Raw genomic sequence first — 19,190 nt, 5'->3', positions numbered from 1 at the left:
TTCATCAGAATTAATCTCCACCCACTTAATTGATGAGACGCAAATGACAAACAAACATTGAGACAAGAACTCTGTTGTCTGTCAGCGTGCCCCATAACTATGCCAGCCCCCCAATTCTGTTAAAAGAAATTTGAGGATGGGTTTTCTTTTAAACATTTTCTCCAACATTAGTAGTTATAGTCTGCAATGCAAAAGCTTTCACAATCATCTTCAGTAACTAAAACTGATGGTGCTCAATGACAATCAGTACAAATAAATATGTTTAAGCCAAGATTTTACCATTGTGGTTGCCTGAGTTGGTTTGCTTTCTTTTTTTTTAAAAAAAGCAGTAAGTATAATATTTCATATTCCAACAGAACTGAAAAATAAATATAGCTTTTTTTCTTACAGCTATAAAAGAAGTTGCTACTTATTAAATTTGCAAACAATTGCTATCTGATAAAATTTTCAGAAGAAAATCTTTGATTTTCACTGGGGTTCCTCCAGAGTAAATGAAACAGGACTGCAACCTTAATTCAATAAATGAGTTAAAGAGCCAAAATAGCTATTACATGTTACTAATGAGCACAGGGCACTGTCAATTTCAAAGGTAAGATAAAAAATAATCTAATGTACAGTACAGAGCAATTACAATTAATGTAGATGAACTCTGCAATCTGTTCTAACAATGTCCTATATTACAGATTAATTCCACTGTTTAGGAGATTAGGCTCTTTTGAACCAGCTAATTTACTGGATTGAGTGGAAATGCACTCCAAGCAATAATTTGGTCCTGGCCTACAAGCCCTAGGTTTGAATCAAAACCTTGGCCAAGTCACATTCTTTTAAATTCAGTTTCTTTACAAATCAGTAAGAGCAATCTAGCTCACTGGAATGTACAAAATTCTTTATAGTATTTACTATAATTCTTATAAACAGTAAGTACAGCAAAGAATTTTATATATTCAGGACATTGTCTAAAATATTACTCTGCTATTAGCTTTACTGAATACATGTCTTGTCCTTTAGAATTCAGATGAGCTGACAGTGAGAAGCCTAGATATTCACATATAATCAAAAAACAGTAAACATTTTAAGTCTTACTTTGATCCATAACCTGGGATTTGAAAATGAGGGCCTCAAAATACACAACCACTATTAAACTGTGATTGTAATACAGGTGATGCTACAGAAATTCCCAAGCCAGGAATTGTAACCCTTACAGGAAAATTCAGAGACCTGGTTTCCATTCACTCACCACCCCCAGTATTTGGTCACATAACAAAGAAAACAGGATGGTGGAAAACTACCAAGCCCTTTAGTCCTTGCTGTTCTCCCTCCCCACCCCCCACTCCTTCTCCAAAGAGTGGCCTGCAGCTGGATCCCCGCCCCCACTCTGTCTTGTGAGGAGCAGCAGCCCCATCCATCTCAGCCCAGCCAGCTTTAGAGACAGGAAAGGAGGACAAGGGTTTATTTTCTCCGCTGCCTTGATGTGGGGGAAGACCTGCTCCTAAGATGGAATCTTGATGGGGCTGGGGAGGAGGAAGATTGGGGAGCAAAAGGCAATTTTCTCAAAGGCAGCTGTGCTATAACCTCTGTCTGGCTGATAAGCCAGGCTCTGCTCTTTGTCTCTGCTTCTGCTGGGGGGAGGGGCAGCTGCTGCATATGCTGCCTGGCCAACTCTCTCTGCCTGCCTGCCTGCCTGCAGAGAGGCTTCCAGCTGAGATAAGCTCAGGAACAAAAACAAGAGGCAAGTCAAAACCTTTCCAGAAGGATTTCCTGTGCTCTCTACACATTTGGGGAACAAGGAGGGAGACAGTAAGTTTGCCTTCCTGTAAGCGAAATCCATAAGCTCAGGGTGGACTGCATCTGTGAAGCAGAGCTTAACGTCCACTCCAGGGAGAACAAAGCCCAGCCAACAAACTGCCATTGAACCATTAAACCATGGCACTTCACCCAAGAGTATTAATTTACCGGTTATTCCACAAAGGAGAAAAATGCAGTATCAGACAACAGGATTGATTTAAAAAAAAATTAAAAATAAAGAAGCACACTCACCATTTCATTAGGAACATTAAATCTCCACAGGAGTCTGTGGCTCCGATGATTTTTTCTGGCTCCAATCCTCTTTCAAAGCCCCTGGCAATATCGGTGCTCTGATGGAGAGAAAGCAAGAGAAAAAGAAGAGTTAAAAATATTCCTATTCCTATTCCTATTCCTTGGCCATTTGTTAGTCTCCCTCAACCATGAAGTAGAGAGGCTTCCAGGGGCACTCAGAAGCAGGTGATAAACAGATGCCATACGTGGCGTGATTGTAATTAGCAGCCGAGGAGGCCTTAATATCTTTTCTGTCTGTATTATTAATCTTTACACTCTCTCTCGCTAGATGTTGGGAAAGGGAGAGATTGTCGAGGTGGAGGAAAGAAGCCTAAAAGGTGGGAGGGGGGAGGGGGGAAGGACCCGAAGTCGCCATGAAAATGGGCTAAGAAAGCAATGGGCAGATTGAGGGAATTAAGTCATCTTGCCTTTGCAGCTGCTGCAGCAGCAGCCATTCGCGATTTCCAAAGCTCCCCATCCCTGCTACGCCTCCCCCGCTCCAGAGCGCACCACCTCTATGGGCTCTCACGGTCCTTGAGGTCTTTGTGCCGGTGGTGCCGTCGATGGGTGTGTCCCATTCATGCAGAAGGGGGGATTTTTTTGGTTGGTTGTTGTTGCAACCGAGAGCTTAAACCTCCGGGGCCCCAGACAAGGGTCAATCAGCTCCCTCTGCACATACCATCTGAAGGCTGGTAACAGCTTTCAGTCACTGCAAGCCTGGAGCGAGAGTGTTCTCCCTGCTTTGCAGCAGCAGCAGCAGCAGCAGCACCACCACCACCACACGCTATTCTGCTAGAGATCCACACATTTGTTGCTCACACATACTGTCTAGCAGATGCAGCTATACAGACCAAGCATGTCAGAGGCAGACAGCTTGGCTTTTTCTGAAGTACTAAAGCCGGTTGCAAAGTGAGAAAGAAGGAGAAGAAAAGAAATACATTAACCTGTGATGGTAAGTGAAAGAATAGAGACTGCAACAAAACTGAAAGAGCTCATTTAGTGACTGGTACACCCCAGAGGAATGAATGAATCTACAAACCATGTAATATATTGCAAAAGAAAGGCATCATAGTACTTCAGCTCTCTTGCCTTTTAATTGTTCAGAAATGTCTAATACTATGGATAGGAAATATTCTTAAATGAACTTAAAAAAAATAAGGCAAGATCAGTGTAGTGTGGGAAATTTTAAGATATGAATTGGCCTTAACCTCCCAAGACATGCACGATGATGGTAGGAGAAACGGGGAACTCAATGCAGAAACAAAACTTTAAAACAATTATATATCTAGATTCAGTAGAGGTGAGTACTTACAACCCTCCAGATATTGCTAAGCAACCACTCCCAGCATTCCTTACTACTGGCCAAGACAGCTGGGGCTATTGGGAGTTGTAGTGCAGCATTTTACCTGGAGGGCTATAGCTTCCCCATCCAATTTAGATGAATAGGCATGTGAAACAGTGGAGTTTCTGAACATTTTAAAAGCATCTAATTCCCTAAAGTACCAACAGCCATTGAAATCAATGTAGCCTTAAAGATCTATTGCTATTACATCATCCAGCAACTTGGTAGCAAAAATTCTTTAAAGCAAAGGTCTGTACATACAAATTATCTTAGCCAGAGCAGTAATTGGATGATTGATTCATTAAATTATATTACTTTATAAAATACTGTATTTTCAGCAGGCATTATTTGTAACTATTTTTAAGATTCAGCCCTGCATTGTGACAGTGTAGGACACTATCTGTGATTACAGACAGACTGTTCTACCTAAGCGAGCTTGTAAATATTCCTTTACAGCACCAAGGTACATAGACAGACAACTTTTTTTCACTCCGATTATGTTTGAGGTTTTAATTATAGTTTGAGCATTCATTTAGATTTTATTTTATCTGTATTTATGTACAATTTATTAATGTCTTCTTTGGGCCCCCAAAAACCAGATCATACAACTTTTAATTAACAATAAACACAGAAGCTTGTGCAAAAGGGAATGCTGATATTCCTCTGGGTATGTATTCCCACAGTCGAGTTCCATACTGAAAGTAAGTTTGGTGGGTTGAAGATTCCACGCCTGTGCCTACATTCTCCTCCTGTGCTTTAAATGGCATGCCCCAAACATGCCTTACGTATAAATCAATGAAATCCACGCTATAAGACAGACAGCCCTTCATTAGGGCTCCCCAAAAGGCTTGCAATCAGCCAGGTAGAGAAAAAAGAAATATAGTGACACCAACAATAATAAAAAATCCAAATAAGTATTTTGCTTTGAATATAGTGCTAATACCACTGCAGAGTCTTGAGATACCAAAACACTTTTATAAAAGAGACATGCCTTTTACAAGCTTCCTTGTATTCCTGAGCCCCTAAAGAATACAGGAGGCTGAAGTAAAATCTGTAAAGCCATACATTATACGTGTACATAGCATTTGGTAAGCCACCATGTGTGCAGAATCAGAATTGGTCACTCCTCTACCACTAGAGAATTTCTCAAAGCCCAAAACTGACATTTTGTGATATAGTTTCAATGGCTGGATCAAACGAGCACAGGATAATGTGTCTTTGTGAGGATATGGTATTGTGTGGGAAGAATTTTCCAGAAAAGTTACATCTAATGGATATCTACCATTGTTCCATTGAAACTGGGGTAGCCTCTTGTTGCAGGAAGCGGATCTGGGAAGAAACACTGGAGAATGAGAAGAGTCCTGAGCTACAAACAGTACCAGACACTGCTATCTGGGTGTCAGTCACTTGGGACTTGAGAAACAGAGACTGTGGCAAGCAGTTACTGTACCTCTCAACTCTAATGTTACAATCCCAATGCACCAAAACAATAGCAGGTAGCTCAAACCTGTCTACTGCTGAGCAGGGAAAACTGTGGAGGAGCACTGCAATCTCAATCCATTTCAGATTGGTTCCTTTGATGGTGGCCTCTCCTCCATCCTTATAACATACCCACAAGATCTGAAAGTGAGCCAGAAGTAACTGGTCAGGCTACTAAAGGGACCATCCACAGGGCGATTGGGACATTGTATTTTTTGGGACACTGCAACAAGATATAGCACAGCAAGGAACGTGTTACTGAAAAGCTGCTTTCCTTGTTCCTTTCTCATACCTAAGTATTAAAAGAACCAGAGAAGATACCTACATAAGAACAACAATTAATTAGGTTTCTAACTTAGCAGTAAAGGAGCAAAAATTGTAATAAATGCCTTGTGGTAGAAGTTACCAGAGCAAAACAACCTCATCTATCCATGCACTTTTTTTACAGAAATATCATACACCAAACACCGCATACATTGGCCATAGGAAGAAGGTGTACAAAGATCATGGTGCTCAGAAGCATATCTGATCAGCAATGACTTCCTTGCCAATCTATGATTCCCAGCAGTTCTCTGCTGATGTATGGCCTCCTCAGAAGGCTAATTTATGGATTGATTGTATTTTGATTGATTGATTGATTGATTGATTGATGGATTGATCAAATTTATGTGCTGCCCACTTCACTGTACAAGTAACTCTAGGTGGCTTACAAGTAAAAAAGAAAGCTATAAAAATCTTTACAAAGATATACAAATTTAAGGGAGAGCATCCTCAAACCACCATGTGAATGCCCATGCTAGGTCTTGATGCTCTTCCAGAAGGCCAGAGACTGCTGTTAAGATTCCAGAGCTTAGTTATCGGTACCAATGATTAAATACCATGAAGAAGCTGGGAATGTTTAGCCTTGAGAAGACTGAGGGGGAATAATGAAAGCATTCTTCAAATACATGGAAGGATATCATACAGAATCTTCTTAGGACCAAAGTTTAGGATGCTAAATTTAAGTTACAGGCCACTGAATGGAATGTTCAACTAAATGTTAGGAAAAACATTCTAACAAGAAGAGTGATATAACAATGGAAACAACTATCCAGAGGTGTTGTGGACTCCCATTCACTGGATGTGTTGAAGCAGAAGCTAGAAAGGCACCTGTCAGAATGTTTTAATTTGGATTCCTGCACTGAACAGGGAGCTAGGCTCAACCACCTCTGTGAATCCCTGTCTATGCATAGCTCTAATCACTAGCTCTGAAAAAAACAGAGGCACCATGTTGAAAGGGGAACCATGGCAACCTAAATGTTAGAGAACAGAAGTAGCTCTGGCAGGAAACAAACCACTCATTTCACAATGGACAGATTTACTTCCCAAATTTTAAGAAAAATACATAATGGGTTATAAAACTGTAATCCAAATGCACTAATAATAATCTGCTGGATATGAAACACATGACCTTATTACCCCTTATGATTTCATTAAGAGCTGACAGTAGAGTGCAGATTTGAATCTCTAGTAACCTAGCCATAATTTTGTACAGGCACAGCAGTAAAGGGCAGGGCATTTTTTCAAATAAAGTTATAAAAAAAATAATGAACACATAGATGATTTTCTCTTCCAGAGGGGAATGGCAAGACATAAAATGCCACTCAAAGATCCTCATTTATACAGATTTCACAGGTTCACAGTGCCCCATAAAGATGTGTTTTAATAACTTGGCAAGTGAGTGACCATATAAGTTGAATGAAAGAATGAATGAATTAATGAATTAATGAATTAATGAATTAATGAATTAATGAATGAAGATAATTTATATTTAGTTATAATTACAATTTGTAAGGCCACCCCAACTGAAAGCAGATTCCAGGCAGCATTCTATACAATTAAAACCAGTACAATACCTAAAAACAACATAAAAAACATTATGTAATAGGTGGAAAACACACTACAACCAAAATCAATAATATGCATCACATGGGCATATCATCAACCTATCCCAGAAAAAGGCCAAGTATTTAAAGAACATTGCAGAGTCAGGCAATCCAAACCTCCAGAAGGACGCTATTCCAAAGGTCAAGCCATGACAGAGCAGGCACACTTCCTAAGACAAAGCAACTGAGAAATATCCATTGCACTGCATTCAATGCAGCACCTGTCTTCAGAACCCCCAGGGAGATTATTTCCCCTGGCTCCCTGATGCATCCTGTCTGCTCTGAGCATCCTATAATTTCAGCACTAAAGATCAGATATTTGGCTATACATATTCTTTAGATTCCTAAACTACAGGCTTTCAAAGCTCCTTCTTCTAAAGAGACAAAAGTTACAAGAGGTTGAAGCAAACTGAAGATAACAAAAAGGAAGAGTCTATCTAGACAGAGAAGTCTTTAGCCTTATGCATGCTTTGTTTATTGTCACAATTAGGAATCCTGCTTTAGCCAGCTTTCAACTGATAAATTGCATTTCTTCAGATCTTAATCTACTCTAGATAGTACCCTGTTTGATTGTTAATCTTTATTATATTTTAAAGGTCGTAATTATTTTAGTGTTTCTTTTCTTTACAATGAGTGGTGGCAATTAGTTCATCCTGTTTTACAGGATAGTTTTCCACAAGAGGCATGTAAAAATTGGCACAAATGAAGTAGAGGCTTTACTTTGAAAAGGTGTTTTCCAACTCCTGATATACTTGAAAATCTAAATTGTCCAATTTTAAAGCAAAGAAAGAACTGCCTACACAAGAATGCTGAACGGAATTTGTCATGGGGCGAGGAAAGACCTCCAGCAGGATACTCACCTCTCTCTTCTTTTTGGCTTTGATCTCTTCAGTGTTGTTGGCGAGGCTAGACTTTCGCTTGGTGCCCTCTGATTTCTCCCGGGGCTTGTTTTCACCTTCCTTCATTTTTTTGTATTTTTTCATAAACTCAGCAATCAGTTCAGGGCAGTCAAGGTTCTTTTCAGGTTCCCAGGTATTATGCTCCCTGACACAACAAGAGATGGGCAACAATGGGGGGAAAGGAGAATAACAAACAGAAGAAAAATTGAAGACATTCCCACTCAGTGATCACAAACATCAAATGAGAAGTGGTAATTCATGTACAATAATCACTATATGAAAGAACAATTCCATTTTTTTTCAGGAATTCAGGACATTCACCAAACCAATACAATTGTTTCTCATGGTTGTTTACTCTAAGCTAGATTTGGTTTAAAACCCAACTTTATACTCAATTTCAATTTCAGATTAGAAAGAATTCCAATCACAGAGTTTGCCCTTGCTTCAAAAACATGTATTCAGTCACTTAAGAAATTTGTTATTCTTCCCCACCACCTCATTGCATAGGGATATTATTTACAAATCAGTTTTGATACCCTGATATATAAAACATTAGATGTACATCTGATTATAGAAATACATACTCCAAGAGTGACTTTCTCAAATGGAACATTAGAAATAACAAATATTATATTCAGGCAGAGGGTATTTCCCCAAATAGTAGGGGGACTTTCCTGTATACCAGACCTACATGACTGCTTAAAATGCAAAATATTTCTGAGAAGACACCCTATATTGCACATCAGGTCCCTTAAGATAGTTACTAATTAAGATGTTAAATAAATGCCAATAAATAGCTATATTATAATACATCCTTTATTAAAGCCAACTAAAAACCTCATGGCAGCAAACTAATGTTTGAGGCTCAAAGAAACACCTTCTCCAGGCTTGATGTTAAACAAATCCACTCAAGGAAAAATGGACATGACGGAGTGAAAGGAAAAAAAATCCCACAGATTAATTAGGCTAATTTGTATCCAATAGATAAGATCACAGTAAAGCATCATATATATCAAAGCATCTTGGGAATAATAATAATATTTATATGCCACCCAATTCCCAATGACTCTGGGTGGATTAGTAAGCAATAGCTGTTTTTCTTTGGTAACAGAGTAAGGCCTCAGCATGTTATAGGACATAGAAACTTTCTGATTAACTGAAACACTGCAAGCCCCCCAAATATAGAAAGTTTCTCCTTTTTTGCTGTGATATCAGATGGACCTGTTTCAACTGCTGCACAATAGGTCAGCACCTCAATATCAGCTTGATGAACTTGCCTTCCTAGAATCAAGTAGTGTGCATCCATTTAAATATCTCATCCTGAAATCTGAACCTTGTAGATAATGATTCTACAAATAGATAACCCAGCTTGATCTTTTGGAATTATAAAGCTGCCCTGAAGAACCCAGGTTAATAAACCAGGATACAAATGGACATGAATACACACATTCACAAAAATTTTTTGAGAGCAATTATTTTGTAATGGGTCAAATGAGAAGGAATGTGCATCTCTGGTGCTTAAAAAAAACATTATTCTGCATATCTTGCTCTGATACATCTAACTGTAGAGTGGGACAAAGTTGTCTATTCGCTTAAATTCCATTACATAATCCTGGAGATTCTGCTTGGCCCATCTTGGCTCTGCAGATTTTCAGGCATTGAATTACAGCTTTCAAACTTATTTTAATCACTGTAGCAGCTAGAAAGGTACTTTAAAAAAGTAAAAACGGAAATATTCAGGATGCTGTTTCACACCCAATACCAACATTCTGTGTTTGAATTATATATCTATGAGAGATTTATCTATCTCAAGAAATCAGAATTATTCAGGGAGCTTACAAAATTTATATATAAGATGCAACAAGTTGATATAATATTAAAATGGTAATTCAATTAAATCTCAATTTAATTTAATGTTAAAAGTAATCTTAAATTTATTGAATATGGTGTAATTGGTAAAAATTAATCCCTGAAGGCCTTCCAAAAGAATCATGTTTCTACCTGCTTCTGGAAGGTCATGAGGATTGGGGCATCCTTGCCTTGGGGGCAAACTATGCCAAGGAGGGGAGCTGCTACAGAGAACACCCATCACTGGGCCCCCTTCTGCAGTACTTTCTGATAGATGGGAATTCTTAGCAGGCACTCCTTAGTTGTTTGGGTAGAAGGGGCAGAAACAGTTGGAAAAAGGCACTCCCTAAGATACCAGGGCTTCAGCCATTGTAGGGCTTTGTAGGTAGTGAACAGAGTCTTGAATCGCACTTGGAAACCTACTGGTAACCATTGCAGCTCCTGCAACAGAGGCAGTTTTGTGACTGACTGAGCATGCATACTGTTGTGTTCTGGACCACCTGAAGCTTCCACATGGTCTTCAAGGGCAACCCCATGTACTAGTAATTACTAGTTAGCTAGTAATTTATTTGGAGATGACAAGGGCATGAGCAATTATCTTCAATGCATCGAGTTCCAGGTAAGCTGTGAATGGTGAACCAGCTGAAGCTGTGCAAAAGCCCTTCTGGCCATGGTCTCCACCTGTTCTTTGACCAGTAGCCATGAGTCCACAAACACAAACTGATTGTGAGCCTGCACTTTGCACAAAGATGCACTTTGCACAAAGATGGTGCAATCCTGGAATCAAACAGCCTGTGAATCAACAGCCATTCTGTCTTGTTTGGGTTGAGTTTGAGCCTGTTTTTCCCTATCCTGACCCTGACTGGCTCCAGACATCAGGTCATGACTTCCATCTTTCCTCCTAGCAGGCCTAGGGTAGAGAAGTGCAATCGTTTATTGATGATACCTCACTCCAAACCGATGAATAACCTCTCCCAGTGGTTTCATGTAGATGTTGAAGAGGATAGGGGAAAGGACTCAACTCTAGGGTACCCCATACAGAGCTGCCTATGAGTTTGATCTCTTTCCCTCCACAATCACCATCTGGACACCTCAGGTAGGAGCGGAGCCACTACAACACCATGCCTCCAACTCTCAACCCTTGTAGGCAATCCAGAAGGATACTGTGGTCGACGGTATCAAAGGCTGCTAAGAGATTCAGGAGGACAAGGATGGTCACATCCAAACCTCAGTATAGGACACCCATAAGAGTGACTAACATGGTTCCATCTCATGCCCAGGTCTGAACTCAAGCTGCCAAGAGTTCAGATAATCCACCCTCCAGAGCCTTCTGCAATTGCAGCTCCACCACTTAATTAAAAAGGGAAGGTTAGAGAAAGGATGGTAGTCCAATTTTGTTAGATCCAGACCTGGTCTCTTAAAGGAGGGATGGACCAGCGCCTCTAAGGGCCTCTAGCATTTCCCCTTCTCTCAAAGAGTTATTGATTACAGCCTGGATCCCACTTCTAGTCCCCTTCTTGGCTGCTTTTATTAGCCAGGTGGGGCAAAGGTCCAATCCACAATGGGGGAGCTAAGATCACAGAATTAATTATTGCAGAATTAATACATCAGTATTAATTGGAGTGGAGGGAATTATCTTTTTTTCCCCTAAGCAGCTCTTTAAAGCAATACACAGAAGGGTCACCAGAATATTTAATCAAAATGCCTTCCCCAACTCAGAAAATTCAAAATGATAAAACTATTTAGGCAATAGTGCTGGTGAATAACTCAAGTGGAACTACCAACTCTGTGAAGTGAGAGAGGGAACGCAGATGCCAGTATTTTCAAAACACATTTTAAGGTCCCAGGCCTTGCCTCACGACCCACTTGTTTAAATGGATGCACGCCCTATTTGGAGTGAGCAAAGCAAGCTCCCACCTGTGGGGGTTTACCTTCCTCCTTTAAGGGAAAGCTTGAATAATGGCAATGGAGTTTTAATTTGAAGCACTGCCTGGAGCTCTGCTACCAAGAAAGATCAAAGCCCATGTCAGAAGGAAAGTTGGACTTACTCAGAGAATCCTTTCCACTTGAGAAGATACTCCACTTGACCCTTCACAACACGCCTGTCTAGAACCTTCTCCACAACATATTCCTCCTCATCTTCAGAGGACGAACTATCTGCTGTCCTCTTGTTTCTTTTTCCCATAGCGCAGAAGTTGTACCTAATGCACCAAGGCTACCCAATTCCTGCAAATCGGAAGTGAAATGTTAATTGGTGGTAACTGCAAACCAGTTTCTGTTTCCATAAATCTCACGCTGCAACATCCACCCATATAGTACACATCTCAAAGGTCTCACTGTCTGGTTACTACCATTCATTGCTTACAGGGAAATCTGGAAGCATATTTTAGAGGAGCATTTCTATACCTATGAGAAATGAACAATTAGTGCTTTTCTTCCAGGTTCTCCTTTAAGATGGCTGATACGTGCATAATAATCCACAAAGCCACATATCATGTTAAAGGTACCGACGTTCAGCTGAAATACCAACTGTTCTGATACTAGTCACCAAGGACTGTGCAGCTGAACTAATTGATATAATTTATAGCATCCAGAAAAACTGTATTCATCTCAGAAGAAAAATCTACAATCATAACATTAGTTCACAAATTATTAAATACCAATTTTTAATGTTTATTGCAGAACTGATTGGATCTGAATACTGTTTGGCTGTTCATTTTAAATATGAAATTCTTTATAAATGAACAATGAGTATATTCAAATCAAGCCCAATCTCCTACATTTATTAGTATATTCCTAACCCTTATTGATTTAAATTCTACCTTTCCTCTAAAATGTGTTTAACACAGGTAGCAATGATTTAAAATGAATGATGACCAAAACCAACAGAAAATCTTGTCCTTGCCTCCATCCACAGATGCTTATTCTAAAAATGAACGGTATGGTAATTTCAGCTCCCACGCCCATTTTAAATGAATAATTCATATAGAGCTTCCAGAAAACAAAATGATTTGTCATTTTCATCTGCTGTGTACAACGTACCTGTAAGACTGTTAGCCTTCTTGTATGTTTCAGACTAGAATAGGTTAAAGGTCAGACCAAGGATATACAGCAGGCATACTGTACACAATAACCAAATTAAGATATGAATCTTGTTTGCAGCCCTGGACCCAACAGTGAAATGGCCAAGTGCAAACAACTCATGTACTAGTTACATCTGCTAAAGCCATTCTTCTGCATAACTACTGAAGGCGTACAGCCTTTTTGCCTTGCCCCACTACCCAAAAGAATTGTGCCATGGAAATTGTGGACAGGTACTCAAACTTTTATAAAACAAGTTTATGCCTAATACCAGTATACTTCAGACTGTGGTGAAAATAGAATCCTTCACAGAAGAGTGAGTGCTCCAAAACTGGAGATTTGAAAACAGCCTAATATACCCCATGTTACTTTAGGATTAGTCTATTCCAACTCACTTGTGGATGGAGAGATGGTTAAAACAAGACTTCTACTGATTAGCAGGGAAGAAAACACAAACAGTTGCAGCTTTCTTTTTCAGTGAAATAGGACGAAATCTGAAAGCAAGCTATTTTTCACTGAAATAGGTACAGGGATTTTGAAGCTACATACCCTGGAGAACTGGTTTTCAGTCAGAAGACAGAATACCCTGAGGAGGGGTAAAATTTCAGACTGTGAAAAACGAATTAGGAAAGATTAGTCAACTAATATTACTGAAGGAAAATGAGGAAGTATTTTATCAAAGGATATGAAGCAGGAGAAAAAGGTTGGAAGTATCTATAAACATTTATCTCCTCATAATGTAAGGTAAGAGATCGTGCATGGCTCAATCTGAGGAAGAAAAATAAGCAACCATCACAAGGGATAGAAAACAGAAGAACCTAAAGAATATCAGACTATTTTTAAAAAAAAACTGGGTGGTAGTTATTGCTTTTTTAGATATAAGTTATCCTGTAGTGTCTAAAACAGATTTTCTGCTGCTTCTAATAGGGCTTGCCTTACCAGCTTTTTTTTTTTAGTTACACTTGTGCACTACATACTCCCATCCTTTTATTTATTTTTTCTACCTCTCCAGTCTAGAAAATTTGAATAAAGGATTCTTTTAAAAAAGCAGAGCAGACAGCGGAGCCCAAATAATCCCAGTGAAAGGAATCTGAGGGAGCACAAATGTTGTCCTCTCTACTCTTTGCCAGGTAGAAGTTTAAAAATCTTCTCAAGAGCAGAGGGAGAATCCTGATTACTACAGTAAGTATGGTTCTCCCTCTTTTTCCCTACCTTAATGTTTACTTAAGTGCATGAAGAAATGTGCCCCCCCATTTTTTTTCCTTTTTAGCACTTTTTACAGGTCCTCTTGGAAACCGATCACAGTGAAACTTTGTTAAAGTCAATGACCATGTTCAGACTTTTGTGCTCCTCCATGGAGCAGAATTAAAATCTGTTCCAATTTACCTTACTTTGCCTCAGGATCCAGGTTCAGCCAAATCCAATATATACCCATAGAAAGCTATGATGAACTTGCAGAAATTACTAAAGTTTTGCTATTAGAATAACGTTGAACATAAAAGGTATGTACTTTCTCCTAATAGTTGTAAATCTGTTCAGTATAAAAGTTTGCAGGTACTAAGGCTATATTTCACTTCCTGGAAGTAAGAACCAATGAAGTACTTACTTTGGAATACAATACAAAAGAATAGGTTTGTACTCCAAGTAACTTAGTTGAGGAGAGAAAAGGCAGAAAATATGTAAGTGGTCAAGTTGGAATTTACAAGAAATTACCATTATAACAGGAATTACTGTTATAATAATCAAGTAAATATACTGTATTTACTTGATAGATTGGCATTCTATCTTCCAAATGCTCAAGGGGGCTTCCATGAGGATTGCCCTTCATTTCATCTCCACAACAACCTTGTGAGGTAGATTAGCCTGAAAAAGAGTGACCGGTCCAAAGCTACCTAGTAAGTTTCTATGGCTAAGGGTATATTTGAACCTGGGTCCCCCTAATCAAAGTCCAACTCCTTAACCATTATACTATAGTGTAATTTACAGAAAATATAAATTTGCTTGTATTGCTAGATTTCCCCTATTACACATGTTACAGAAGCATATAAACATTTTAACGCTTTGGTGGTATAGTGACTGGGGGAAGGGATAGGAGTCATTTTGAGAATACTGTATTAGGAATGTAGATGGAGAGCAGATTTCAAAAAGGAAGATTTAGGAATAAAAAGGACAGGAAAACAGAAATAGAAATGACACTCTTGACAGCAAGATTATCCCTGAACATGAAAAACTTAAATTTTTGTTTGACAGTATCTGAATGTTTACTTTGTAAAAAAAAAAATCTTCAAATGTTGTTCCACTTCTGAACAGTTAAAAGGTAAACACATTATCTTAAATCTGCATCTTCCCATTGTAAAAACAAGACACATTCTTAAAAGGTTATTTATATTCATAGCAGTTGGAGAATTCATTTGTTAATTAGGTAATTTAGTGGAAGTATTAATGGGCAAAATTAAATTGAAAAGAAATGCCATATAAACAAGTAAGAGTTTGATTCAGAAGTGGGGTTGAAAGATTAAATAACTGAAATGACTGATTCTTCTTATGACCTAGAGCCCCACTGTTATGGCTACAATAAACTGGAATGCAGTGCTGGTGTGTTCATGGATCAGTAGCTAAAGTTCTGCCACAGCTACTTATAAAAAGGCATTATTTTTCCAGCAATTTATAAGTTAGCTATAAACATTCACCACAGTTTGAAATATTGGCTTATGAGGACTCAGCTCTGAGTGAATGCTAATATTCCGCCCTCCAAGGAAACATGTGGATTTGATTGATTACATGCCATCAAGCCGGTGTCTACTCTTAGTGAATACTTCTCCAGGATGATCTGTCCCTAGTCTGGCTCTTCAGATCTTCCAACAGTAAGAAATCAATTACCTGTACCATATGAGTTACAAGACCACAAGGGGGTGGGGCGGGATAATTATACTTTCTTTGGACAATTATAAATTACACTCCCAGTTTTAACTAATTTGAATATAGTAGATGATTAGTTTATAAACACTATTCAGCTGTGCTTGGTACAGAGCATTTTTTAGCTTTTCCTTATCAGTTGCCCGGTAGCTCCCTGGAAAATGCGTACTTTAATATGGCTATTAACTGAGTTTTAAAAAATTAATATACAATAACAAACATTTGGTAGAAAACAGGAACTTCCATTTTTAAGCAGGCTCCCATTGCTTCACTGTAATTTCCTTTTAGGTCAGATAACAGTCTGGAATAGTTACTGTATTATAAAATATTCTTTGTCCATACATTCCATGACTGGCAAGCCTATGCCATTATAGGTATAGATATATCCATCACAGCCTAATTCCCACCCATCTAAAAAGAGAGTACTGTATCCTTGAGTCATTTTAGGGAACCTATGGCCCTGGAGAAGCATGCTCCTTAGTTTTAGGTGTGGGTATGATGTTACTGCCTGGATAGATTATATAAAGTCAGTGTCCCATATGGAATGAGAAATCCTATGGGGATTACACATGAAAGTATGCAAAAGATGTTACTGCATTTAGGAATAATGCTCTCTAAGACAGTGGAAAAGTAATACGTTTCTATTTGTTCTAGTTCTCCATGCAATTAGGCTTTTATACCTGGGGAAAGGGGAAAGGAAAGTTAAGGAAAGGAAAGGAAGTTCTAGTCTATCCAGCAGAGCAACAGAATTGGCAGTAACAGATAGAATCATGCTGGCATTTTACAGCAATGCTAATATAACTGTATTTCTACAATGGAAACATTTGCATTTGGCACTGATAAAAATACAAGCAACCAAGTTAACAATCAGGTATATAACCTGATAGCTTCTTACACCTTCTTTAAAACTGTTATTTTCTTGCAAAACTCTAAGAAAATTGACTGGTTTAGTATATATTAAAATCTCAATTTATTTGATCATTTGGGTAGAAGGAACATCTGTTAAATTTCAATGCCCTTTACACTCAAATTGACACAAATTAAACAATTTGCACTCACCCACAACATTTTGCATACTTATATAATCAATGTTTTGCATCACTTTCATCAATATAATTGCACAATATTGTAAATGGATACAACTGATATAAAATTACATCAGTGTTTTGAACTGCTTTATTAACAGTGGAAAATTTGCTTTGGATTTCATCCCTAAACAGATTTTGTCCAAGTGAAAGTGAAGCCCAAAATGAAATTCTGTCTGTTGCTTCCAAGGTCTTCTGAACTGAGGTCTGGAAATCCCTGTTTTACTGTACTTCCAGAAGGCTAAAATCCATTAAATATTACAGGGATGGAGCACAGGGAAAAGACATCTACATTTAAACAATTATTTTATTTATTAGTGAGCCTGAGTATGATTTCCAGCTCAAGGTCTTAGTGCTTGTTGCAATCTATCATAGTACAGTGCTAAACCTCATTATTTTGAATCAGTTTAATATTTTCCCATTTAATAGATTGCATTTAAATTGTCCTAACCAAATCTATCTACTCTGCAAAATACTATTAATCCACTTCCTCCAGGGGCCTTGGGAGCTGCAATCCTACCACCTTCTCTTATAAGAGACAGGACAGCAGTTGTTCAAATCTGTAGGATCTAATGATGGTTTCCTGAGGCGGGCTGGACCACTGCCTCTTCAGAGTTGACGGAACTAGCCCATTTCTCAAGGAATAACCATCACATGGATTTGCCTACATGCACTCTTCCTGGCAGTGAAGGACAGGAAAGCCTGGCGCAATATGGTTCATGGGGTCACGAAGAGTCAGACACGACTTAACGACTGAACAACAACAACTCTTCCTGGAGGCTTTAACCACCAGGAGGGGTGTGGATCTAAAAAAAGACAGTCAGATCTACAGTATCAAGGACCCTGTCCATTTCCTTAGGTTCAAACTCAATGTTGAAGGAAGTATAGTTTGGGTACTGGCAGACTTTATGAAGAATCATACATTGTTGAAGAAGTTATACTATCCAGGCTGGCCTTTATTGCAATTATTAATGCTGGGAGAGCTAAGGTTTTAATCAACCATATTGTCATCTTGTTTTATTTATTTAGTGTAAAGTAAATTTATGTGATTTTTTTTTGTTAGCACTTTGAATATAACTCTTTCTCACTACAGGAAAGTGTAAACTTTAGACATTACTCCAAACCCATCTATTACCAAGTATTTTTATGCTTGTCCAGAAAATAAGCAAACAAAAATAATCAGATCTTTAGGTATTGTTTTTGCATGTGAGCTACTGAAAGGTACACCACAAAACAGCTTACTCTGCCTCTGAAGATGCCAGCCACAGCTGCTTGCAAAACATCAGGATAATAGAAAATTAGATTACAGCCATTCAGCCTGAAAATTAATCAAAACTTGATTTAGGAATTTTATCATCAAAATGCCATAATTTATTTTTAAGTCTATGGAGCAAATATTTGCAATACTCTTGTAATACTGTGATAGATATTCTGTAGGAGTATTTAAAATTGAAACATTTTAAAAATCTAATTAGGATATATATATAATATACAGTACAGCCATCACTGTACATCAAATAATGTATTGTTATAGTTTCAACAATACATTAATGACAAGATGACAAAATTCCCTGGGGAATATCTCTAAGATTGATGTGTTTAAAATATTAACATAACTTCCACCAAAGTATTGAAAGAACAAATCCTATTACCACTATCCACGTATAAAGAAGTTTACAAAGTCCAGTATTTTTAATGTTTAGTTATTTTACAAAATAAGGCACCCTGAGTACAAAATCCTTCTAATTAATAATTAGATCCTAGCTTACACAGAGAATGTGAGTACAGTACATTAGAGGCAAATCTAGAGTTCACTTGCACTTGTGGCATACTGATCAAAATGTGCCAAAATTGATCATTGTTCTCTTTATTGCATGGATTGCTATACAGTGCATTTGGAAAGTATTCAGACCCCCTTCACTTTTTTCAATTTTGTTATGTTGCAGCCTGATACTACAATCGTTCAAATTCATTAATCTACACTTAGTACCCCATAATGACAAAGTGAAAACAGAATTTTAGAAATGTCTGTAAATTTATTAAAAAGGAAAAACTGAAATATCACATTGGCATAAGTATTCAGACCCTTTACTCAGTACTTTGTTGAAGCACCTTTGGCAGCAATTACAGCTTCAAGTCTTTTTCAGTATGACACAACAAGCTTTGCACACTTGGATTGGGGGATTTTCTGCCCTTCTTCTTTGCAAATCCTCTCAAGCTCAATCATGTTGGATGGGGACCGTCGGTGGACAGCCATTTTCAGGTCTCTCCAGAGATGTTCAATAGGGTTCAAGTCAGGGCTCTGGCTGGGCCACTCTAGGACATTCACAGAGTTGTCCCTAAGCCATTCCTGTGTTGTCTTGGCTGTGTGCTTAGGATCGTTGTCACGTTGAAAGGTGAACCTTCGGCCCAGTCTGAGGTCCTGAGCACTGTGGAACAGGTTTTCATTGAGGATATCTCTGTACTTTGCGCCATTCAGCTTTCCCTCAACCCTGACCAGTCTCCCAGTCCCTACTGCTGAAAAACACCCCCACAGCAT

At 38.5% G+C, this 19,190-nt stretch overlaps 1 protein-coding gene across 4 annotated transcripts in view; it reads right to left on the bottom strand.

The window, feature by feature from the left end:
* CBX5 (chromobox 5) overlaps positions 1–19,190 on the bottom strand; it is a 45,100-nt gene that overhangs the window by 7,590 nt on the left and 18,320 nt on the right. For all 4 annotated transcript variants that reach the window (XR_015795676.1, XM_088138009.1, XM_088138008.1 and 1 more), the window contains exons 2-4: positions 11,618–11,795; positions 7,683–7,866; positions 2,038–2,135 (exon numbers count right to left, since the gene is read on the bottom strand). Coding sequence is in view for 3 of the 4 variants with exons in the window: in XM_088138009.1 (XP_087994135.1) it covers positions 2,038–2,135; positions 7,683–7,866; positions 11,618–11,754 (419 nt within the window). In the remaining variant the exon portion in view is untranslated. The remainder of the gene's footprint in view (positions 1–2,037; positions 2,136–7,682; positions 7,867–11,617; positions 11,796–19,190) is intronic.

The sequence above is a fragment of the Python bivittatus genome, unplaced genomic scaffold, assembly GCF_059951505.1.
Source record: "Python bivittatus isolate LINGU-HERP-01145 unplaced genomic scaffold, Pbiv_v1 ctg000220_np1212, whole genome shotgun sequence".
Taxonomy (NCBI): Eukaryota; Metazoa; Chordata; class Lepidosauria; order Squamata; family Pythonidae; genus Python; species Python bivittatus.
Note: the sequence above shows the minus strand (reverse complement) of the source record. Positions and strands in the feature narration are given on the sequence as shown.